Consider the following 25,644-nt stretch of genomic DNA (forward strand, 5'->3'; position numbering starts at 1 on the left):
TTTTTTAATTACCTTTGAGTACTTTTTTAATTAAACACGAGTTAGATGTCTGCTTTCAGTGTCATCTTCATGCTTGAGAATTTCCAGGACTCCGAATTTTTTAACTAAAAAGTTGTATATTAAATGATTTGTATCTTTTGTGTCTATTGTTTATAAAATTAGTAATTTAAATTATTTCAATTGTTAAAATGTGTTAATTTAAATTTTATGAGTGAAAGTTGCTGACATCCGAGTATTTTTTTAAATTAATAAATTTACAAGTATAAAAAGCAACTTACGAAAATATTAAATAAATTGATTGTGTTAAAAATTATAAATTTTAATTATGAATAATTAATATGATACTAAAATTAGCAGACATTTAACTCTTGAAATTTTTATAGTAAATATTTTATTATAAAAAAACTATTTTTGAAGAATTTATCAGACTGAAGTTAACTGAGATTAAAAATTTTTTTATAATTTTATAGCAATGAAATTATTAAAAAAAAATCCACGTCAAAATTAAAAAACAAATTATTAGTGAAAAAATATTTTTAAAAAATTTGTTTATTATAATTCAATTGTTAAAAAAATTCTTAAGATTATTAAATATCTGCTAAATTAATTTTCATAAAAATTTTTAGGTCAAGTAATAGGTAAATAATTAAAATTTTCGTAATCCGCTCCAGGACACAGTGAAATAAATTGTAGCAAAAAAAATTATTAAAAAAATAGACTTGTAGGAATTTTAATAAATTAAAAATGCAATTTTTTAGAACAAATTTTTTTTATTAAAGAAAATTAAAAAATTGTGAAGTGACAGCTAACTTTAATGTCATTAATTTTCATACATAATGACATTAAAGTTAGCTGTCACTTGACAATTTTTTAATTTTTTTTAACAAATAAATTATTTTTAAAAAATTGCATTTATAGTTTTTTAAAATTTCTAATCGTCAATTTTTTTTATAAATTTTTTTTTGCCATAATTTATTTGTTACAAAAAAATTCTTAAAATTATCAACTATCTGCTAAGTTAATTTTCATTAAAAAGTATTGCTGTATCTGATCCAGTTTTGATTTTTTTTTTCGGTCTTTATAAATTACTTTAATACTTTACCTAAGCAATTAACTATTGGTCATTAAAACTTTCTCGTAATTAAAGAAACAAAGTAAATGAAAATAAAATATAAAACATGACATGTATTGTAAGAACTTACTTATAATTGAGGGTTTTGTTGACGGATACAAAGAATCAGGCAAAGCTGATTAGATACGAAAGGTCCTTTCTCCTTTATATTATCTTTACTTGCATTATATACATATATATAACACTACAAATATATATCATATATATTGTATTGAGTCTTGTTTTCTGGTTCCAGAATGAGGTGCGAGTGTAGTGTAAACTGCAGTGGTTTGACAGTTCCCCACTGCGCGCCGCCATTGAAGCGCAACTTGTCGCGCATGCGCGGGGAAAATGGCGCCGGTCGTTTGAAATTTGAAACCGGACGTTTTCAAGCCTTGTTACACGATACGCCCTCGCTGCCGTGGAAATATTGAGACTCGCCTTCTACAATATAATATAATATATAATGTAATATGTGTACACAGTGTGTTGTGAGTGTGTGAGTTACCGTAACCGTCACTGTTATATTTACAAGACCAGGTTTCTCCGATCGTATTTCTTGAGCACTTGGTCTTGTTACGGAATTGTGTAAAAAGGATGATACGCCCAAGTGACAGACTTTCATGTGGTTAAATATCTACAGGAATTTCAGAGCCCCGTTGCTTATACTCAATATTTATGTTACTACTGTTATTATAATTCTGTTGTAAAATTTTACAATAATGAAGTGAACAGATAGGTAATATAATAATATAATAATATTATTAATTTGTACCGGATGGTGAAAATAACAATGACAATAACCTCAGCGGTACAATAAACTAATGTTGACTTTTTATTATATTTAAGTTGACATTTGTTTCAACAATTGCTTATTATTCGCTTAAATTTAATAAAAAGTTTTTTTTATTTTTGTACCGCTAAAAATTTATGACATTTAAATTTATCAGTCACTTAATTATTTTTTAATTTTATTTAACAAACAAATTTGTACTAAAAAATTAATTTAAAAAAATTCAATTTTTAATTTTTATTATGTCTATATTTTTTTTGTCATATTTTATTTGTTAAAAAAAATTATAAAATATCTGATGAATTGAATTTTATAAAAATATCAATGTATATTAAGTTAGCCGACATTTAAAAATTTTTAGAATTTTTTTTTTACTGAAAAAATGATAAAAAAATTAAAAAAAATTTCAATTGTAAAAAACCTTTTTTAATTTATATTAATTTATAGTAATTAAAAATTTATTTACTATAAAAAAAATTAAAATAAAAAGTTTCACATGTAAAAATTAATAAAAATTACAAGTGAAAATTTTTAGAAGCATTTTTTTGTTGTAATTGATTTATTAAAAAAATTTTTCAAATTAAAAGCTGACTGCTAACTTCAGTATTATAAAACAATGGGTGAAATTAAAAAAAAAAATTTTTCAGACGTTTAAAAATTTAATTTAACTTTTTTCATTAATTAAATTAGAAATAAAAAAATATTTTTAAAAAATTGCACTCATTGTTTTTCAAATTTTCTACAAGAGTAATATAATTTTTTTATTATAAATTTTTAAATAAGAAAAATTAGAAAAATTATCAGATGTCTGATAATTTTATTTTCATTAAAAATTTACTATTAATATTTAAAATTTTATTTTTTTACTATTATTAGGAAATTAATTTATTTATATAAACAAAATTGATAAAAATAAATATTTAAAAAACTTTACAGTAATTAAATGAAAAAAAAAATATTACATAAATTTGTACCGGATGAAGAAAATAATGACAATAACCTAAGCGGTACAATAAAGTATTGTTCACTTTTTATTATATTTAAATTGACATTTGTTTGCACAATAGTTTATTATTCGCTTAAATTTAATAAAAAATTTAAAAATTTTGTACCGCTAAAAATAAACTCAGATCTTTAGAAAAAATATTATTTAAAATTTTAAATTTAATCGAGATTGAATTAATATACTGTCATAATTTTTTAAAACAAAATAATGATTGTCAAAAGCAAAGTACCGCATATATTTAAAATTAATAATAATAAATATTTAAAAGAAAAAAAAAGTGATATTTATGAGCATATAAACATAATTTTTGATTTTTAAAAATACATATTATATTTTACTAATTTGAAAGGAAATTTCAATCAACAAAAAAATATCTGTAATACTAATGCTAATTCTAAAATTAATGACACAATGACAATGACAATAAACCTTATATGATATGTCAGGAATGATTTTAGATCGGCTTTATTTAAATGATGAATAATTTGTTATAATTATTGAACTAAATAATATATTTAAATGTATATTAAAAACAACATGGAAGGGTGTACAGTAAAGTCGAAGTATGTAGGGTGTGCTTACCTTAAAGCACCCCAAACACACATTAACGTACCTTTGTACAAAAAACTATAACTAGTTTTATAATATTTATACACCATGTGTAAAGCACTGACATTCGGGGAATTATCGGCAGCTGCCTGAACCATTTAATTCTATTCGTAAAACGGAACTATGCACTTATAAATATTATTAGATATAAATAGAAAAATATAAAGATGGGCTGAAATAAGTAAAATTAAATAAAATAAGAAATTAATGAATCTAGAGGAATAAATCCATCTGTTAATATTTATATTTGAGAATTTATTTATTAATTTCCGACAAGTTCCCTAAATCCACTGCTCTTCCATGGTATCTATATATATTTATATATTTATATATTTAACTATATTTCTACAGTAGTTAACAAGACAAGTACACACTCCGACAGTATCGGATCTGCGTTAATTATAATTTTTAATATTTTATTTATTTATTATTTAATAGATTACTCTCTAATGTAAATCTTAAGTAGTAAGTTGAAAGTGTCTAGTCACATGGCCGGGCACATTATTCGATCCTTATATTGGACCTACATATATTTATATATAATATAATATAATTTATGTTTATATTTTGATAGCTCTTAAGTCTTAACAGATACAAACGTTTACTTGTATTGTATCACTGTTATGCTTGTTTCGTTAAAAGTACATTACAAAGTAATATAATTACAAACGTTTACATAAACATTTATAAACGCACTCACGTCACAGTCGAGCGTTTAGTGCAACAGAGCACCTGTATAAATATTTAATCGCAGTTAATTATTTTATTATGTTTCTATTTTTATTTCAATAGTGTAAAACTTATCAAAACATTGTTTTTTTTTTTTGCTGGTAAATTATTTTATTTTATTATATTATATTATCGCATAAAAATGCCAAAAAAAAAAAATTTTTTTAATTGATTTTGGGTTAAATGGATGACATTAAATTTAGCTGTCACTTGACAATTTTTTAAATTTTCTTTAACAAAATTATTTTAAAAAAATTGCATTTTTAATTTGAAAAAATTTTTCCATGTCAATTTATTTGTTAAAAAAATTTTTTAAATTATCAAATATCTGCTAAATTAATTTTTACGTTGAATGGCAAAAAGAAATTTTTTTTTATACCCCACTTTGGCATTTTTTACGCGTAACATAATTAATATAATAGCTCACAATTATCAGTATCTATTTTTATTCTATTTTCATTTTTTATTGTTATTATTGTGTATAAATATACGGCGATTACGTCACATACAATAGTAAACATAATTTCTGTGATGCTTGTTCCAGCGTAAAACAAGTAAAGGCATTGGCAAAAAAATATCGATTAAAAATCGACATTTATTTTCTTTTATTCTGGAAATTGCTCAATAGTCAGTCTTCCTGTTAGTTGTGTATTTTTGTCTTTAATTATTATTTTATTGTTAATTTTAAACAGTAGGAAGATATTATTTTTATTTGTTTAGTTTGTCATTCACATAATTTTTTTTTTTTTTTTTTTTTTTTTTTTTTTTTCATTATAAAAAAACTAGCTTTGTTACTACCGGTCGTAACGACGTTTATTACTGAACTACTTTTTTTATGCGTAAAAAATCTCGGCGATAAACCGTCGAGGAGATTGAAAATAAAACTAGAATGAGAATGAGAATAGTAAAAATAAAAACAAAGGTTTTGAATGGAATGTGTTACGATGATTCGGAAGAGTTTCAATGATAATGGCAAGTCAGACGCGTTTTATTTAGATGTTGATATTGTATGAATAAACTGAGGGAATAGTGACGAAAAATAAGCTCGCTTTAGTATTGTAAATAATATAATATACCATGAGGGTGTAGTGTTTTACTCTAAACTAGAGGAGGTGAACGGTAGTGTACATGTACAGAGTACAGTAGTTGAATTAAGTCCCACGTGCGACACTCTCAGTTTAGTATAAACATATAAATTTTTATGGCTATCATGAAAAAAAGATGAGCCCTAGAAAAACACTGACACTGGTTTACGAGGCTTAAAACGATTTCATTTTCATTTAAAGCCGTATCAAACATTCACTTGATTTTGTTCTGTAAATTTTTTTTTTCAGCTTTTTTTTTTTTTTTTTTTTTTTTTTGATATTAAAAATAAAATATAAGCTTACAAAGAATAAAAATTCACCCGAGCTCGGAGAGCAGTACAGATAAGAAGACAGATCAATATATTTGTTGTGATCACCAGAGCAGAGGAACAGAACAAAAAATGTGCTGCTAAAAGTGATGTTGCTCAATCGACCTGTTACGTTATTTATATTATTCATCTTCTGGCTATCCTCGATCTACTTCGCAATGAAGTGCGTGACTCTCGATCTCCATCTACGGCTAACGAATTGAAATCGCGCCGATCTATGGCAGCAATACAAGTACAGAGAACAAAGTATATTATTGTTACTTTTATAATAATATATTGTTATTATTAATGTTATTTTTTAAGTGGGTGATGAGGAGATTATGAACTGAGCCCTTGCCGTTTCTCCTCCTCGAGCATCGCGTCCAGCTCATCTGTCAGGTTGGCTAGCATGTTACCGATGTCATTTAATACGTCTGCGGGCTCATCTCGCCCGGATTCATTTCCAACTACGTGATGGTGGTGCTGCGGATGGTGGTGGTGAGAGTGATGCTGCTGGTGGTGCCCCATTATGTGACCGCTTAAATTCGGCGAGTTTTGCCCGTACTCCTGAACTCTCGCTACACGTTGTTTTATTGTACCCGCGTTCTCATTCGCAAATGGTAGAGAATCAGATTCTGTACTCGAACTTGACTGAAAAATTTATTTAATTTTTATTAGTGACTTATTCTGTGGTAAAATATTTAAAAATTGTTAAAATAAGATAAAAGACACTCATTATTTTAAAATCAAAAATATATATTTAAAATTTTAAATTAAAAAAAAAATAAATTTTACTCCATTTTTAATTCTTTAATAAATGGAATTAGAAAATTGATAATTACTAATAAATAGATTTAAAAAAATTTTTTTTTTAATTATAAATATCTCATATTTTTCACCAAAATTGAATTTTTGTCCTAAATAATTAATGATTAAAGTCAGCAATTATTTGACCATTTAAAAATTTTTTTTAACAAACAAATTTCTTCCAAAAATTATTTTTAAAATATTCAATTTTTAATTTATTTAAAATTTTTTTTACTATAATTTATTTATTTAAGAAAATTATTAAATATCTGCTAAATTAATTTTTATAAATAAATGACATTAAACTTAGAAATTATTTAACCACTTAAAAACTTTTTTTAATAAACAAATTTCTTCCACAAAATAGTTTTAAAATAATTCAATGTTTTTTTAAATTTCTTTTTAATTGTTTTTTTTTTTTCCCATAATTTCTTATTAAAAAAATTATCAAATATCTGCAAAATAAATTTTCATAAACAATAAAAAAAATATCAAAATAAAACAAAGTGTCAATAATAAGTGCTTCTTTCTTACGAAAAAAAAAAAATCCAAACAAACCTTAAAACTAGCGTCAGATCCGTTGCGATGCTGAAGAGCGAGTGATGCGATGAGTTCATGTTCGTCATTGACATTAGTACTTACACTACCCCAAGAGCGGGACATGGAAGAAGATGGCCGGTGCATTTGTGGTGTAGAAGGCGCTCCACTAGGCGCAGGAGGAGGCGGTTGTTGATGATGCAGATGATGATGATGAAGATGATGTTCCTCGCAGGTGGTAGGCACCGGGCCACTGCAATCGATAACAACATCGCCGTTTCCATTATTCCCCATATCTCTGGAGCTCTGACGGCGAGGAGGAGAAGGTGGCCGGCGTTTCGATAAATGTGGGCTGCTCTCCAGCCCGTATGTCAGCTGGTACTTGTTGTCAAAGTCTCGAGGCAGAGATTTGAATTGTCCTGGCGTTGCGGTGACCTGGTCCAACAGCTAAATTTTATTATAACATCCGCGTCTAGACTAGACTAGAATAAAAAATAACAAGATTTTTTTTACCTTGGCGACGGGTCTCGGTCGCACGAGACAGTGTCTGGGTCTAGGAAGAGTGTTACCACCGGCTTCGATCATCGACGAGACTTCGTTGGTCGGCGTGACGTCCCCGTCTTCAAAGCACCTCGGCCGCCAATTTATCGTGTCTGCGTGCGATGACGGCGCCGGTGAAGGCGGATAAGTGAGCGGAGCGTCCTCGAGGCTCTCCAGTGATTTTCCACGGGGTCCGCGAGCCACTGTCGCGTAATCTACTCCAGCGGGCAAAGCCGCGTACATGCTTCTCCAAGGCGAGGACTCGTTCCGCTGGAAAGACCTAAGGACCGGGGACGAGCAGTCCTCGTCCGGCGACGGAAGATCCGAGCCTCCTCGCTGGATAACGACGTCCTGGGTGTGTCCAGGATGGGGAGGAAGTCGCGCCAAGTCCAGCGGCTGGATCCTCTTGCCCGCTCGTATGTCCTTAACTCGCTTAATTGCTAGCAAAAGCTTCTTCTGATGGCCCAGTCTGACGATACCAATGTCCTCGAGATCCTCCCAAGTTAAAGTCGTGACGTCCTCGACGGATCTCATGCCTTGCTGGTGCAGCGCTCCCAAGTACTCCTCCAGTCGGAGTAGTCGTAACCATTCCTCTAATGATCCGGGTATGTGCTCTGGCAGACCGTCGCTCACGTTCAGATTGTCGATCTCTGCCTTTAGACGCTTTCTATGATTTGGCTTCTTGATACCTAGACAATATTTTATTATTATTATTTTTATTTATTAATTATATTTCAATGTAAAAATTTTATTTGAATTTTTTTATAAGTTTTAATTAAAATTATTATATATAATAATTGCAGTCACTGTGAGACTGCCAAAAATTGTAGACTATAAATAAATAAAATTTTGCTTAATCAAATAATGACTTTTGTTAAATTGCACTGTACTTCCTTAACTATTGACGTTTTTGAAGATATAAGCTCATCCCGACGTTACACTCATCAAGAGCTTTCATTTGAGTACCCACATGCATTTTGATATATTTTTCATATATACATATATATAATATATATCAAATATATGAAAAATTGATGTGGGTACTTAAATGAAAGGTCTCGATGAGTGTAACATCGGGATGAGTTTATAACTTTAAAAATGTCAATAGTTCACAAGATACAAGGTCATTTCTTAATTATTTAGCTAGAGATAGATCATTTTCGAATGCAGCCACAATATTTATTATTATAAATTAACTATCGCTGGGAATGATATGAAACCTTAAAAAGGAACAAATTCAAGTCAAGACCTTTGCAATAACACTAAATTTCACTAAAAAAATCGATTTTCTCATATGACTATCCAGGACACAAAATTGCTTTTATTCTGTTAATAATATAGATATTGATTCGATTATTTTGATGTTGAATTCATCAGACATTAAATATTGTCTAACATCAAAATTCATCAAAATTATTAGAAAAATCAAATAAGACTAAAAAAATAATTTATTTTTGTAATAAATTACCAAATTTTATTTTCAAAAAATTATACGCACATAGAATAAGGAAAAAAAAAATTTTTTTATCATCAGTCTTAAGATAAAAAAATCCAACACGTGTTTGAAATTAAATTTCCAGTATATTATATATCATATCACAGCCGATTATTATTATTATAATCGTTATTATTGTTAAAGTATCTGTCTACTTGAGCACGATTTATGACCGTGGCTATATCCCGGTAATTTAATACAATCAAGATGTCAATTACCTATAGCTGTGAGGTCCTCGGGGGTCATGCGCGTTATGGTCGCAAGATCATATCCCGCGGAAGAGAAGAGCTGAAAGTACTCCTCGAACTGGAGCTCGGTAAGCCAGGCGTGGACATCAAGATCCGAGGGCCGGTCAGGGTGACTTCCCAGCGAGCTAATGGAACACCTCGGCGAGGAGGTGAGAGCGCCTCCGGAGCCAAGTCCTCGTGGGCCCAAGTGGTAGCCTGAGGCCCGCCCTGAGTCCAATGACGCGGTTGAGTGTCTCGACCCGGATCCTGAGCCTGAGCTGCCTGGGCTGTCACGTCCTGGGCTTTGTGTCATGTCGATACCTGCAACACCATCACCGACAATCAGTTTCATTTTTTCTTTATTATTATTATTATTATTATTATTATTATTATTATTATTATTATTATTTGAAAGTAACTTTATGCCTTTTATGGGCGAGTTCCAGTATTACTACCACTGATGCAAAGCGGTGTTGCCAATCTACTTATATATATTTATATATGTATATATATGTATAAAAGAGATAATACCAGAAACAAAACCAGAGAGAGACCGGCTAGGTCTCTGATAAATTCTACTCTCAATTTTATGCAGATACACAAAATAAAAAAAAAATAATAATAATATATTAAGAGAAGAAGACAAAGATATATGTGAGGATATATATCATATGTGTGTATATGTCTAAATGTAAATGTAACTAACCTTGATCCTCAGCGTGGGCATATTTGCCAACGACTGGTGGGAATGCGAATCCAGGATGCGTGTAAATGGGACCCGGGCTCTTTCCCGCTGGCATTCCATAGGACCCGTCGTCACCAGGAACACCCCCGCCACTCGACAGGAAGCCTCCGTCCTCGCTGCTGGCGTATCCTGCCGATCCAAAGGACGAACCTGAGTGTCGGAAGACATCGGGCACGGCCGGTGGTGCCACCTTCTTTACCTGGGTCACGGCTTTCGACGGCCGGCTCATACCGCCAACTGCAATCACCAAATAATTTTTTTTAGATATTTATTTATGGATCACTTTTTTTTTGTGTTTATTGAGGTATGTATTCTCTGCAATTACACTTTCATACATTTTTTTTTAGATTGTTAACTATTTTATGCTTTTAGGTTCACCAAATTTTGTCAATATTTTGAAATTTAATTAAAAAAACAAGGAATTTTTTTAATTATAAACACATTAAAGATTAAAAAAAATTTTATTTGTAATTTATAACTTTATTTTGAATTTATATTGGAGTAATTTTTTTTATTATAAAAATATTAATGTTTAATTTTTAAATTATTTCTTCTGATATTTAAAATTCAAATTTTTGAATAATGCGAAATTAAAATTTTTGTTTTAAATTATTCGTAATAAAAAAAATAATTAATTGAAGTATTTAAATAAAAAATTTTAAATGTATAAAAGAAGTAATTACTATTATCATTTATAATAAAAAAAAAAATTAAATAATTAAACTTTTTTAAAGTAAAAACTAAAATATATGTAAAAAAAGAAATACATATAAAATGTTTTTTATATTCTTGATATAAATATGAATGTCTTGAAACAATAATTTGTCACATCAACACAATAAAAATCAATAAATATAAATTTTTATTCTAGATAAACTTGAACACATTGTGGAGTGTGTGGTGATTGAGTAGCATTAAAAGTTAAAAGGAGTTCAAGTTTACTTAAAACTGTCCTGAAACGAAACTGACACTCTCTCTTTTGAGTCGTTTATTGTCGCGAGCTGGCCTTTTATTGGGCACGTCAATAACACTAATTTGCGTAGAGCAAAAACTGAATACAATTTAACGGACTTATTGTTGAGGAGTAAATTGTACATATGCATACAGTATAAAACAGGAGATAGAGAGCAGAGAGCAGAGACTAAACTCACGTTGAGCCTTTGTCCCCATGCTCTCTTCTCGCAAATGAGAATAAAAGAGACTAAGACTCGAAATCTTATTCCACTGGTGAGCGGTGTATTGTACAATGTACATTGTGTATGTATGCCTCACCGCTGTGTGAGCGAAATGAGTATGAGTACGAGTTGGGGAGAAAAATGAGTAAAGAGGTAAAAAAATTCGCGGTCCCACTAGAAACTACAACCCTTGCCGGTCTACGACACTGCAAAGGAGCGAGCAAGAGCAATTCAAAGGTTCCAGGAGAGAAAAAGACCCCCGGTTCTGTTGATATGACTCGGACCGGCAAGGAGGAGCGTGCCCGAGCAGAAGAACAGGTTCTCATCGGCGTAGGACGACTATACATTTATATAAAGCTAAACCAGTTCAACTAATATCAGACCAGCACCCAAAACCTTTGGATTACATACTTATACACTTGCCTCTAAATCACTACCCATTTTCCCCCGTTGTTTTAATCCTCAATCAACTATCCTTAGATCTAGAAGCTCTAAGCTTAACTGTCGGGAATTCTGACAGAAATAGAAGTCTTAAGATCTTTTTGGGAAAAGTTAAATATCTTCAGAAGGAATCAGAATTATTAATGATAGACATCTGACATTTTTTGATAAGTATTAAATTTAGAAAAAATATTCTTTACTCCAAAATTTTTTTAAAAATTCACCAAATATCAAATTAAAAAAAATTATTTTTTGTGACAAAAATTAAATACAAATTTATTTTATTACTTCTATTTAAAATTTTGAGCATTCAAAAAAATATTTATCGTCAAAAATTAGGCAGCTTTATTTTATAATTTTTATTAAGAAAAAAATTTATCTAAAAAAATAATCAGATTTTTTAATAAAAAATTTATTGAAAAATTATTAACAAATTATTTAGACATTTTTTTAACCAAATTGAAAAATTCACCAAAAAAAAGATCAATAGGTAAATTAATCCATTGAACTCTAAAATTTCAGGTATTATGGTTAAAAAAAAGATTGATGGTGACAAATGACACTCGGATTAATAACTGAATACCTAAAGGATGATTTTAGAATTTTCCTTGTAAAAAATAAATAATCTTTAGAAGAAATCAGATTTATAAATGATAGACATCTGACATTTTTAAAATAATTTATTTTTTAAAAAACTTTCTCAATAAATAAATTTAAAAAAAAAATTATTCAGATATTTTTTTGTATTAATTTCTCGAAAAATGGTCAAGAGTTTACTGAAAAATATTGGAACAATTTTCTCGATAAAATTCAGGCAAGTTTTTTATTTTTCATGATATTTATGATATTAATGATAAAAAAAAAAAAAAAAAACACCAAAATTTAGGTACGGAAAGAAAGATGGATGGTGACAATCGATACTTGGATCGATAAGTGAGTGCACAGAGCGTACCCGGATCTAGTTCATCGTCTTCCCACGTTTCTCTGGCATAAGTATGAGTATGGGCCACGCGCCACTCGGATTAGCGCCAGAGCAACTACATGTTACATCTATCTGTGTAGTTCTAATACATGAATTCCAGTACATACAAATATAATATGAGACAGTATACAAACTTATATCCTCACATATGAGCAGGTAAGTCTTTACGGGCGAAGAAAACCTGTCGATTGCGCGATTGAGTTTCTCTTTACCGTAATAAATATCAGGAATATAACAAACTAGGAAGATTAAGAAAACACAGAGTGTTTTTTATGGGTGGCCTGTTATGTTGTATTAAAATATTATTGGGCTTAACTCTCCGAGCTGCTCTTAAAAGTACCTGCCGTAGGTGGGCTTGTGGGTGTCTTCAATCTTTAAAATTATAATAAAAGAGTTGACGGGACTAATGAAAAAAAAAAATTTCTATAAAATAATCTTAATGTTAGCGTTAATAAATTAATAAATAATCAGCTAAATTTTTTTATATTTTAAATTTGGTGTTTTATATTTTATAGGAGAAGAGATTTATTAAAGCGTAAAGCAGAGTAAAAAATCCACGAGAAGAGGTCATGACGTAACGAGATAGACGTGGCCTCTAAATCAACACAGTCAATTGGTTGGCAGTGCAAATAAGAGTAAAAAAACTATGTATAAATATAAAAGAGGAGATGAAGATGAAGATTGAGGAAAAAAGGCGAGATGAGGTTCATGAGAGTGGTTAAAAACCTTAACGACCACTGCGAGAGAGCCAAGCGTTGGAGAAGAGACACTCGAACCGTTCTTCTTTCGGCGAGAACACTGAGCCCACTATCTCCGCACACGTTCGTCATCAAATAAACAAGAACAAAAAAGTTGTTAAGACAAAAAAAGTGTGGTATAAAGTTGAAGAAACTAGTGTACGAGGAATAAATAGAAAAAAAACGAGATAAGTAGCTAGAAAACGAGGAGACGACTGGAAAAATGAGGTTCCCTCTGGAAGCACGTACTACCTACTGACGGGCTTGGTACATTATTTTTACTGCGTACCTACATGCTGATGAAAATAGGGAAATATATGAGGAGAAAGATTAACTTCTTGTTTTTATGAAATTTTTTTAAGAAAGGTTTTATCTAGTTGATTTTTTTTTTAATATTTTTAATAACTTTTCAAATAAGAAATTGAAAAATATTATTTATTATTAAATAAAATTGCTAACTTGTTAAACAATACACCTTTTTTTAATTACAATAAATTTTTTAATTAAGAATGTTCAAATTGAATATTCAAGAAGTTATTTAAATTTGTATTGAAGTAATTTGTTTATTTTTTTATTGATGTTTTGTAATAATTGAAATATCAATGTAAAATTGTAAAATTTACAATCATTAAATTTTTATGATTATTTTTAAATTATATCTTCCGATATATAAAATTTAAATTATAAATGTATACTAAGCAATTAAAATTTTTATTTTCAATTATTATTGTTGGTATTATTTAAAATAATTTATATCAAACTATTGAGTAAATATAATTACATAATTTTACAGAAAAAAATTAAAATTTTATCAGGTAACTTTTGAAATTTTAAATATTTATTTAAAACTCTTGTGAAATTTATCAATTAGAAAAAAAAAACCGTGATTGAAAAAAATTTTTTGACTTTCTAGTTTCATTAATAAAATAAAAACAATTTAAAATCTCAAACGTTAAAAATTAAATAACAAACCCACGATATATCTCTCAAAGTCCTATAAATCATTTTTTTCCATGCATACGTCGCCCATTTTACCATAAAATAATTAAATCTACTGTCTAGAACAAAAGTCATAAAAAATCCAATTATTTTCAGGAGGGTCGAGAAAAAAATATCTCTAATTAGAAGCATTCTATAAAAATTTGTTCGAAGCAAATTAAAAAAAAAAAAAAAAAAAAAAAAAAAAAAGATAAACCCGGGACAGAGCTAAAGCCAAGAAATAATTACCAAGGGTCTTTGGTCTCTCATATCTATTATCTATTTTTTAAAACATATATATTATAATCTGGCGATGGTGATGAACTTAGCAAGCTATAATCTTGGTAACGTAATAATTTTAATAACAGTCTAGCGTGGTCTGGCTTAACCTCTTCCTCGTAATATATTTACTTGACGGCAAACTCAGTATAAGTAGAATTATCATGACCGACCACCTTGTAGGCCATAATACCCAACAGAGTCTTTCATCCCGCAGGAACTCATGCTCTCCACTAGGACACGTGCTCGCTCATAAGTCTGCCACGGAAATACGATACTTATTTATATATATGTACTTTTACTTTTGAGCAGTACACGCCTAACATGTGTTATATTCCGAGACTGATGTACATAGGAAATATATTAGTCGGTATATATTTTATATATTTGTATGTGTGAGTATTACCCTAAAAAACGGCTGAAAAACAAATATAATAAAAAGCCTCGACATGTATGATACCCGCACACGCTCGCGTTCACACTTTATAAATATCCCAGACTTTTAGTCTAAGAAGTTATTGCGGAGCCTCAATGAAATTTTATTGTTGGTATCAACAGGTTGTTTACTTTTTCCTACTTCTACCTTTGCTTGTACTATTCCCCGATTGGCCACCGCCAGTTTAGAGATACACTTATCTAATATATAGAAATTCTTTTTGTTAATAAATGATTGTGATATTTATCATGATATATATTGTATGGGCGTATAATGAAATATTTTTAAGTATAAAAAAAATTAATTTAATTAAAATTGTTGCTTTTATTATTTAAGAATAAATTTTTTATAAATTCATTTATTTAAAAAAAAAAAATTTATTGATTTATTAAGAATTAATGTTTTCAATTTTTTCTCCAAAAAATTAAATTTATTAATAAATAATCAATTAATTTTTTATAAAATTTTTTAATTAGTAAAAATTTTGTTAATTGAACTTTGGATATTTTTTAATATTAAAATTTCATTTTTAACATTAAAAATATTAATTGCAAAATTTATTTTAAAAAAATGAAAAATAAAAAATCATTTATTAACAAAAAAAAATAATTTTTTCAATATAAAAAATTTCTATTTAAAATAATAGAATATATTAACAATTAATAAATCTTATCAAATGAAAAAAAAAAAAAAATCCTATCAGTGAATTAAAGACAAAAAAAAATTCTGAAATGAAGCCAGAGTTGTCTTGAAAATAAATTTCCCGGATACCATTGCAAAAAAACTGATAAGCAAACTACACAAGAGTGAAAAAAATAATTGCGTCAATGGACGGATTCCATTATCGGCCTTGCTCGGTGCTCCGATTATTTCACGCGATACTATTACTTGAATGACGACATCTCAGCAGTACAATCTTGGGTTACGTACTTAAACAGGCACGCAAACACTTTACTCCGTATAATATAATATAATATAATATATAATGCTCGCGGTGTGAACATATAAGTAACTATAATAAGCTATTAAACGTATAATGCTAGTTCATACATTATACCCTCTAATTATAATTTACACAATGGAAACAAGCTAGTTAACTTAACAAAGTCTTTTCGGACTGGCATCATAAAAATAAGAATTTTCATCATAAATTCTAGTTAATACATTTCACTTAATACAATTGGCTGTATTTAGATTTAGACTGTACGCCTTTGCTTTCTATTAAGATTGTCAAGCATTATTAATCAATTGCTCGCTCGGCAAAGTGATTAAAGCTCCAGATAAATTAATTTCATTGTCATTTTAATGGAATAAATGTGAAGCAATCCGATGAAATAAAAATAGTGAAAAGAATTTTATAAAATAAAATTATTGGTGGTGTGAAATGAGCTGAGCATCGGCTATTATATTAGACAAATAAGTCTTGGTATAACAAGAGAAGAGGAATGTGGATTTAATGACTTGGAAGTAAAGCTAAGCAGTATGACAAAATATAAGCTGGCTCTTTATAAGGGAAAAGGCTGAACGAAGACAATATTAGGACAGAGATATCTGTCGCAGAATGTAAGGAATCCTCTCACGACGACCAACACTCGCTGTGTTTTATGGTCTCACCACGATAAAACGATCTCTCGAGCTGTAAACGGGTTTCCCCGTTCTCCAAACTAGAACGCCTAGCCCGGGAAAGGTTTCCCCAGCATCCGTGTGCTTGTACTTGTACTAGCTTGTGAAAGGTGGAGTATATATGTATAATAGACACGTACTATCTGACATAGACCGTCTGGTCTATGGGTTATATCTCTAGTCCGTAGGTGGATATCTCGAGATAGTGGCGGTGTGACGAATAACATGCCGAGCCGAATAGTTGGGCTGTGTCTTTACTGTCTCCCAGCAGAGTAACAACCAAACGGATTGCTAATGGCTATGCTTCAAGAAAAGGAAGGAGATCTATTCTCCACGAGGATTCAGCTAGCTGACAAGTCCTTTTACGAATTATTTAGAGCTAAAGATGATTTTTAATCAGCTTTATTTTTAATTAAATTGTTAATTCAAGTTTTAATTAGCTAATTTTTTTCTACATCACTTTTTTTAGAAAAAAAAATTTTTTCTTCAAGTGAAAAATTTCTTTGACTTAATGAAATAATTTTTTAATTATTTTTAAAGCCAAAAGAAACTTTCATTTAAATTTACGGGGCTTATTAATTTTAAAAATTATTTTTTAAGCTTAGAAAGTAAATACTCAATTAAAGAATAAAAAAAATAATTTTTAAATCAATTGAAATTTACTTTAAGTAAAATTGGACTGATTTTTAGATGAAAACAAAAATTTTTACAGTTCCAAAAAAATCCTCTTTGCCATAAAAAATATTAATTTTGCATAGAAAATAACAATTCTCTCTATTTATAAAAGGAATTTCTGAACTGTTATATTCTCGGCAACCGTTGACGTATCGTCATTAATTTTTTATCACTCTTCAGTAATAGCACAAGCTATAAGCAATATTCTGCTCGCTCAATCACTAGTATTCCCAAGTAACTTAGATTAATTTGTGCCGAGACCATTCACCTTTGCACGGGAATAACTCGTGAATAGTTAACCGGATCAATTATGCAGGACACCGAGAAGGTAAAGGCAATGTAAAGGTGGTATTTCTGGTATCAAGAGCTATTATTACGCGGAATTAAAAGTAAGAGTTTTTATTTAAGGCAGTTGTCGCGGGTTAAATTATTTACTCCAGAGAAATTCGAGTAAAGATTTTAATCATTGATTTATACTAGCCGAGTTGTTTATTTACACTGGAGAGTAAATATAAGAGCCATTTAAAGTGTACCAGGCGAACTGGGTTTAGTTCGACAAGGTGTATTAAAGAGCCAGAGGTGAAATATATTTATTATCTTTATTGCCAAGTTTTTCTATCACCAGAGGTGTCGCAAGAGCCCGAACAAAAACCGAAATGAGTAAACTCTGGTTGGTATTTTATGTAAGATAAAATAAGTAAATAAAAGAGAGATCTTGTAATCGGAACACCGCCGTAATGGAAAAGAAGAAAACTCCTTATCGAGGTGTGCTGCATCTATCAGGATCGGTATTGGGTACGACCAGGTATAGACCACCCTTGGATTACTCTCCTCTCGCTCGGTCTCATTACTTTCTGGAGAGTAAGCCAGCTCTGAGCTCAATTCGAGTAGAGGCGACTTAACAAAACTCTCGACAACGCTCTACTCGTTTATCCTTAGACGATCGATCGGTTCGCTACCGTTTACGGGCGTCACCGAACACGACGTCGAATGTCGAACCTGCTTCAAGCTCCACCGAGCACACGATCGGTCTCAAGTCTCTTCCGCGAGTTTAATATAAGCCCCGACCGGGTATATCCTTCTACACCAGATAAACTAGATTATGTATATTGTATATTGCATATTGCATATTTCAGACAAAAACTCCACAGGGTTGCCGGATTTAGGATCTAGAATTCGCTAAAGTTCTTTTTTTTTTTTTTTCCTCCCCAAATTGTACGTCTGATTTTTTATAAAAAAATTTTTTTTATCTGTAAAAACAATAATTAAATCTATACAAAGCTTTAAAAAATAAAAAATAATTTAATCAATTAAATATTAATTGTTTAAGACTACAGAATTCTTCTTTTAAGGTCAAAAATTTATATATTAATCTTTCTCAATTAAATTTTATTAAAAAAAATTTTTTTTTTTCAATATTAGATCAATAATTTTAACAATTTATTGAAAATAAAAAAGTATTTTGCATATCTTTTTAATTTGTTTTATCATCAAAAAAATTTAGATTTTAAATTGATAAAAAATAAATCGATTGAAAAATTTTTAGAAGTAATAAAAAATGCAATTATCCCTACAATAAAAATACATGAGAGTGTGAAGTTAGTCAATAGTCGAAACTCGCAAAAAATGGGACCTGATTCCTTATTTAAAAACAGCTCTAGAAATTAAAAATTCAATACTGCAAAAATTTTAAGACCTTTTTTTTTTATTTTAAAATAATACCTATCAAAAAATTGGTCTATTTTTATATTTTACCATTATAATGAAGTTCTTCAATAAAAAAAAAAAATCATCAAATAATTGAAAAAAATTCCATACTTGTTTTTTTCCACATAAAATAACTCAGAATCTAAACTTAAAAGTTCGACACACTATCCGCTACAGGTAAATACCATGTCAGCGAAAGGCCGTTAGATCATGAAGGCTCTACACCTTGTAGGGGGCAATATAACCAGTCAAGTCACCGAGTCCATTGATGTCTCAAGACGAAACTACTGTATTACGAGGTAAATCATGCGGTAACAAACCAAATAAAATTTACCGTAATAAATAGAGTACAAACAAAAAAAATAAAACCTCAAAAAGAAGAAGAAGAACTAAAAAATAACAAATTGATCTCCAAAATGACGGACATAATGTCCTTGGCATCGAAGCATACACTTACGTTGCATCAAATTTTTCCAGCTACCGTAAATCGCTTTAATGCATTTGTCCAGCGGACTGAGACTTCCTGCAGCATTTTGGGAGCCGAGATTTCCAGATTTCTTGGCACGTAAATTTCCTTCCGATTGACTCCTGAATAGATTCGTCCTGGGGAAATGAAACTCGTCTTGGCTGGTGGTGTAGGAAGCGCGGGACCGCGGCTTCGCCGGATGAAGATGCGGTTTAATAATCTTGCACTGGAACTCCTTATCTCGGACTGAATTTCCAGCCGAAGATGAGAATGGGAACGAAGATGATGTAGAGCCGGGGAACGGCATCCACGACTCAACTGCCGGGTCACGGAAGCTCAGGTATGTCGAGGAGAGCTTCTTGGATCTCGCGAGAAACCGCTTACCTGGGGGCAGCGGCGGGGGGCCCATCAGACAACTCGACACCGAAGTAATAGCCATCGTTGTTCACTTCACTCCTTATATGACACCAGTTTCTCGGATCGGCTACTTTTATTTATGTATTTATTATTATGTTGGATATTTGTGTGGAGTGTACAGTCAGATCGAGCTATCTCGCATCTACCTATCGGCCAGCGAGCCAGCCGGTAACCGACAACTTGTACTTTGAGTGGGTGATGTTGTAGGTGACTGTACGCTATTTCTTGGTATTTAATGCCGTCACAGCCTCAATAAACCACACGCTGATTGCGATGGTACACATAATAATGATATGAGTTAATATAATGCTGTAGAAACTCGGTTAGCTCGTAATCTGCTGATAACTGATGCGAAGCTTATCGCTCGGTAGTTTTCATCGATTTAGTGATTAACCCCGCACTCGCGGCACACTGTCTGATGTATGTTCTTATCGTAAACTCACCATTATTATGATTATAATCGTCGGTATTTGGCCTGTATTACATTACGGCAGTACTAATAACAACAGTGAATATTTGTAGGCCATCTGTGGGAATTTTAAATAGAAAAAATTTTCAATTGATTTTTTTTATGAAAAGATTATTCACAAAAAAACTTATACCTAATGATTTTATAATTAGAGAGAACTTTTCAAGAAATTAAAAGAATTTTTATTCATTAGAAAAAAAAATGGAGACTGGAATCAAGCCGGGAATCGAACCCGGACCTTTCTAAGTACTTGTTGAGCGCTCTGCCAATTAAGCTACCAAGCCTATCGCCACCTACAGATTTGCAGCAAATTTTTTTAAGTAACTTTTTGCACATCAACAATTAGTCACTTTATAATATTTTGTATTTTAGGAAAAGAAAAAGAGCTCTTAGTTTCTAGAACTGAGGGAAAAAAACTCTAAACTTGATTAACTTTTTGAGGTAAATTATTCATAAAACTTGGTAGTTTAGATCGAAATTTAAAAAAAGAACCTTTCGCACATTTATAAAAGTCACTGAAGAATACTTTATGACCAAGATTTGGTATTTAAGGGGTGAAAGAGTCTCAGTTTCTCGAACTGGGGTAGAAAACAGCGAACTTAATTAACTTATAGAGGTAAAATAGTAAAGTGTTTGTTTGTTTGTCTGAAAAGCTTAGATTAAACGGCCGCGCGACTGTAACTGACTGAAAGTTCTGGGTTTGGAGTCATTTGCTGGGTGTATCCGTGAAACCGCGGTAGTGATGGTAGACGGCGGATACGTACGTATGTATGCGTATAATATATAATACACTGTAACTCAGTCCAGGTAAGTTGGACGGGCTGTTGGATTAAAAAGGGACCCACGGGTCGCGGGACGAGGCCGAAGGTGGGTAAACGAGTCGGATAAGCGTAGGTCGAGCTCACCGGCGTAGGTTTTTGATAATAATGATGATATTAGTACAACGACAGCGAGGAAAAATTTGAATAACATGAATATGAATATACGACTCGATAAAAATGAATAGAAAAATAATTAGTAAAGTAATAAGCAATAAATATTTAAGTGGTACCAGACCTGTGTACAGGCGCCGACGTCGCTGATGTACGACTGAGATACTGCTCGAGTGATCGAGTGAAAAAGGAAGTGGGGAAGAAAAAAATACCTGGTGGGGTGGATGAATGTGTGTGGATTCATTGATGACCAGAGTTTCGCAATGAAAAACATAAAAAATAAAAACAGGTCGCTGGTAGCAGAATATTGTATGTAAGTTGGCCATTACCCATTGCCCATTGCAAGCATAGAAGACACTCGGAAGGTCGACGGCCTTAACAACAATTTCATCTACATCACCAGCATCTGAGTCAGAATGTCAGAGTAGTTGGTAATGTGTTCCGGCTCAAATCTTAAATTTATACAGACGATGCGCCTTTGATTCTTGTCTGCCCAGCACCACGGATGCTTCTTTTTGTGCAAACCCGGAAGAGTTTAAGTATAATGAAAGATTTAGAGAAATAGAGAGGATGCAAGACAGATGTGTTATTTCGCGGGTGATGGGAAAAGACTACTCCACTCTGTCTTTACTTTCTGAGCAGCCTCAAGGCGCTAAACCTATGTCAGTGTATTTAGAACAGAAGGATGCCATCGATGATACTTGGGATGCCTCAGGCGCTCTTCTTTTGCCAGAGATCCCTTCAGACAATCAAATATTCTCTCTTCATTATTTATGATAAAGTTTATTGTTTTTTTTTTTTTTTTTTTTTTTATCTATGTTACTTGGTTGTGTTTTACCTGCCAAGCGTTTTTTTTAATTTTTGGTGGAGCAGAAATTTATTTATGGTAATTTGTTACTTAATTGTTTTTGATAATTATTTAAATTTGGAAGCCAGTAAATTGAAATGGAAAGTGAAGGTCAAGTTTGACCTTTTGGAGATAGACAAGATTATCGACATGAAAAAATACTTGTTAAATTAAATTTAGTATCATAATATTGAATTTTTTGAAAGTTTTACTGAGTTTTACACTAAAAAAAATTACTTTTAAAAAAAGGATATTTTTGGACAAAAAATGAAATTATTTAATTTAATTCTAGAATTTTTTGTACAAAATTAGCAATAATTGTATTTAAAAATATATTTCATAAATCAAGTAATTTTTTTCCACTGTAATAATTGGAATAAATTTGCTCCTGAATTTTTCCCAGTAAATATAATAATCATATTAAAATTATTTTCACGTTTAATATATTATGATTAAATAATTTCCATAATAAAAAGTACAAGCTGTCGAACAATAATCGTAATTACCTCGGTATCAAACAACCCATTCACATGACACGCCAATACACACATTCTCAGTACATCAGTCAAGTGTCCGTATATGGAAGTAAAAAGTTACAAAACTTGATTTGTATATCGAGGATGTTACACATTTAATTTGTGAAATAATTTAAAACACATCCAAGGTTTTGAAACGTGAGAACTTATTATTGGAAAAGAAATTTTCGACTAAAATACGTAATGTATAATAATAAATATTGTGAAATAAGTGCAAGTATTGCAGCACCTTGGTAAAAAATCAAACAGGAAACATGAAAGCCTCTATAAATAAATGCAGAGGGCGAAAGAATTAAAAGTAATGTTGGTTTGGCGAAAATGAAATGTAACTAAAGACAATTGCGTATCGTTGATGGTTTCTCAGTCGGAAGTCAACGCTACGGAGTTTGCAACTGCAAGTAGACGTATTATATAAACAGTCACAATTGCAAGGGTAGCGAATAGTGTGGAATAAGAAGAAGAAGAAGAAGAATTAAAATACGGAGTAGGAAGAACCGAACAAGAAACAACACCAGGAGAATTGTCGCGGTCGATACGCCCATTGTCTGTATTTTCCACCTTCCCACTTTGTTTCCGGTTTCTTTACCAAGAGCAATGTAATATTCTCCCTCCTGGGTCTTCATATTCAATGCCTGAGCAAGTATTATGTCCTTTCACCCTCTGAGTACACACCCTGTGCTCTTATCGATAAGAACATAGCAGGTGAACGTTCTCGCCTGGCAAAATTGTTATTTCTTCTTTGCCAATCGCCAGCCAGCTTCTTAATTATTTTTTTACAGTCCCGAAATTAGCTCTCGTTTGCATAAAAAATTATCTGGGTCTCAAAATTTATAAGAATTTGTAAACGACCGCGCCTGTAGCTTACAACTCGTTTATTAAACGCCTGAAATTTTCTACCCGACTTTTAAGTTAATCTTTTTATATTGCCGAGCTAAAGAAGAAAGAAGAAAGAAGAAATAAGAAATAAGAAATAAGTAAAAAATATGATAAAAGAGAGCGAGGATTAAGCAACGCGATACCAAGAACGGAAGGTTGTACCCGTCTTGAGATATCTCGGTCTTCGACAAGCGTACCCATCTCACATCTTCCATCTCGCCTTAAATTATAAATACATTTATCTTGTACGGTCTTGACACTAGACGGTAAACTCTAGACTGCAGACTACTGTCCTTATGGTACGTGCTGAGGTTTATATATTATTTGCTATATAACGCTGCTCTGTTCTATTTTCAGTGCTCTGTTTATGGACGGCTCTCTACTGTACTCCCGAGGCAGGCAAATTGTACGATTATCCGCCTCGAGTCGAGTCAAGCCCGTTACCCTGCCGAGAGCAAGTTCCGGTCTACGCCCTGACTCTACCCAAAATAAATCGAACCGAGGGTGATTACGGTAAAAAGCCCGAGAATTTACTTTTAAGAACTCAAATTATAATTAACTTACGTTTGAGGTTTATGGTGGGAACATCTTATGGAAAGATTTATTTAGTGAAGGAAGATGAAGTGGATTTTTTTTTTTCCACTAATTACTGTATTTTTTTAGAATTCTTTTTTGGTAGAGCGCGCATTTAAAAATATTATCAAAAAATGACTATTTTATGACTGTTTTTTTTTTTTTTTTTTTTTTTTTTTCCCATAAATCATTTGTTTATTCAAATGAAATTTTATTAAATATTTTAATCAATTCCTAAAAAAACTGATGATAATTTAAAATTTCTGTACGCTAATAAAAAATTCACGACTTAATAATCATTTTATTTATTATTAATTATTTTTCTGGTTAAAAAAATTTTTCTCAATATAAAAACATTAATTTTATTCTTTAAAAAAAAAAAAAAGAAAAAGTTGGATATCAAAATTTTTTCATTAAATAATTTTAAATTGACAAAATTCGAGTTCTAAATATCATAAAAAATTCACTATTTTATAATCAATTAATTATCAAAATTCCTTCAAATATCTTCATAGATTGCAAAAAAAAAAAAAGAATTATAAATAAAAAAATTCCCTAATAAACGACCCGTAAATAATCCTTAACAAATAATAATTTTCTCCTATTCGCCATCAAACTATTTATTAAATATTAAAAACCCTCATCAACCCTTATCAGCTTGACGAGCTGTTAAAATTTATCAACTGTTAATTATCCATCATTTTTCTAATCCCCTTCTATCGGCAGGCATGTACGCTCTTTCTCCTTCGCTTAATTTAATAATATTTTTTATTCTCAGTTGATCGCCGCCCATAGAATATAAAATAACAACTTGAACCACAACAACTCGGGGGATGAAGCCGTTAACTCTTAAAGGACTTGTAATTTTTTTCAACGGCTCCCGGCTCCGGCTCCGGCAGTGAAGATGCAACTCAAAGTTATGCGGTTTAATATTATTATTTTTATTTTTATTATTATCATCATCACCGTATTCCCCCGAGGCATGCATAGCATCCTTGAGATGAGAAGACTGAGAACAGCTCGTAAAAATTCATCGAAAACTTAACTCTGTTCTGGTTCTGGGCGAGGCCGTTATTCGCGTGCCATAATTGCTCGAGGAAAGGAGCGATTCGGGAAAATTTATTACAAAGACGAGAGGAATAAAAAGCGCCATAAAGAGGGAAGACAATACATATCCCATATAATATTTATAAAAAATATAAGAATCAAAGAAGGGGAAATTAAGCATAAAGTATGCTGTGGATAATGCATAAATTTATAATGTACAAAGACACGACTAAGGTTTCCAGCTGTATTTGGCACATTACATGCTCGTACAATTCCAACATAATCACAATCACGATATCGAACATCCAACGATACATCGGTCTACTCACTAGCTACACGCTTTGAGGAGGACGTCATGTGCATGCCAATATACGCACACCAGTTATATGTTTCATTACAAATGTATTTATTACACACATGTATGTCAGAGTATACGTAATAGTACACGTACGATAG

The 25,644-nt window shown here is 30.9% G+C and overlaps 1 protein-coding gene across 4 annotated transcripts in view; it reads right to left on the bottom strand.

Annotated features, from left to right (window-relative positions):
* Positions 1–3,831: 3,831 nt before the first annotated feature.
* Ckn (CRK like proto-oncogene, adaptor protein) overlaps positions 3,832–25,644 on the bottom strand; it is a 41,322-nt gene continuing 19,509 nt past the window's right edge. For 2 of the 4 annotated variants that reach the window (XM_074250895.1, XM_074250881.1), the window contains exons 2-6: positions 9,954–10,229; positions 9,239–9,568; positions 7,499–8,214; positions 7,007–7,432; positions 3,832–6,292 (exon numbers count right to left, since the gene is read on the bottom strand). In XM_074250895.1, the coding sequence (XP_074106996.1) occupies positions 5,981–6,292; positions 7,007–7,432; positions 7,499–8,214; positions 9,239–9,568; positions 9,954–10,221 (2,052 nt within the window). In that variant the 5' untranslated portion in view covers positions 10,222–10,229 and the 3' untranslated portion in view covers positions 3,832–5,980. Of the gene's footprint in view, positions 6,293–7,006; positions 7,433–7,498; positions 8,215–9,238; positions 9,569–9,953; positions 10,230–19,482; positions 19,946–25,644 lie in introns of those variants that run through there. The other 2 variants (XM_074250904.1, XM_074250890.1) reach the window with 2 other exon arrangements.

This window comes from Cotesia typhae, unplaced genomic scaffold, assembly GCF_013202065.1.
Source record: "Cotesia typhae breed Kobodo isofemale line unplaced genomic scaffold, CoteBio_Ctyphae contig_119, whole genome shotgun sequence".
NCBI classification, from domain to species: domain Eukaryota; kingdom Metazoa; phylum Arthropoda; class Insecta; order Hymenoptera; family Braconidae; genus Cotesia; species Cotesia typhae.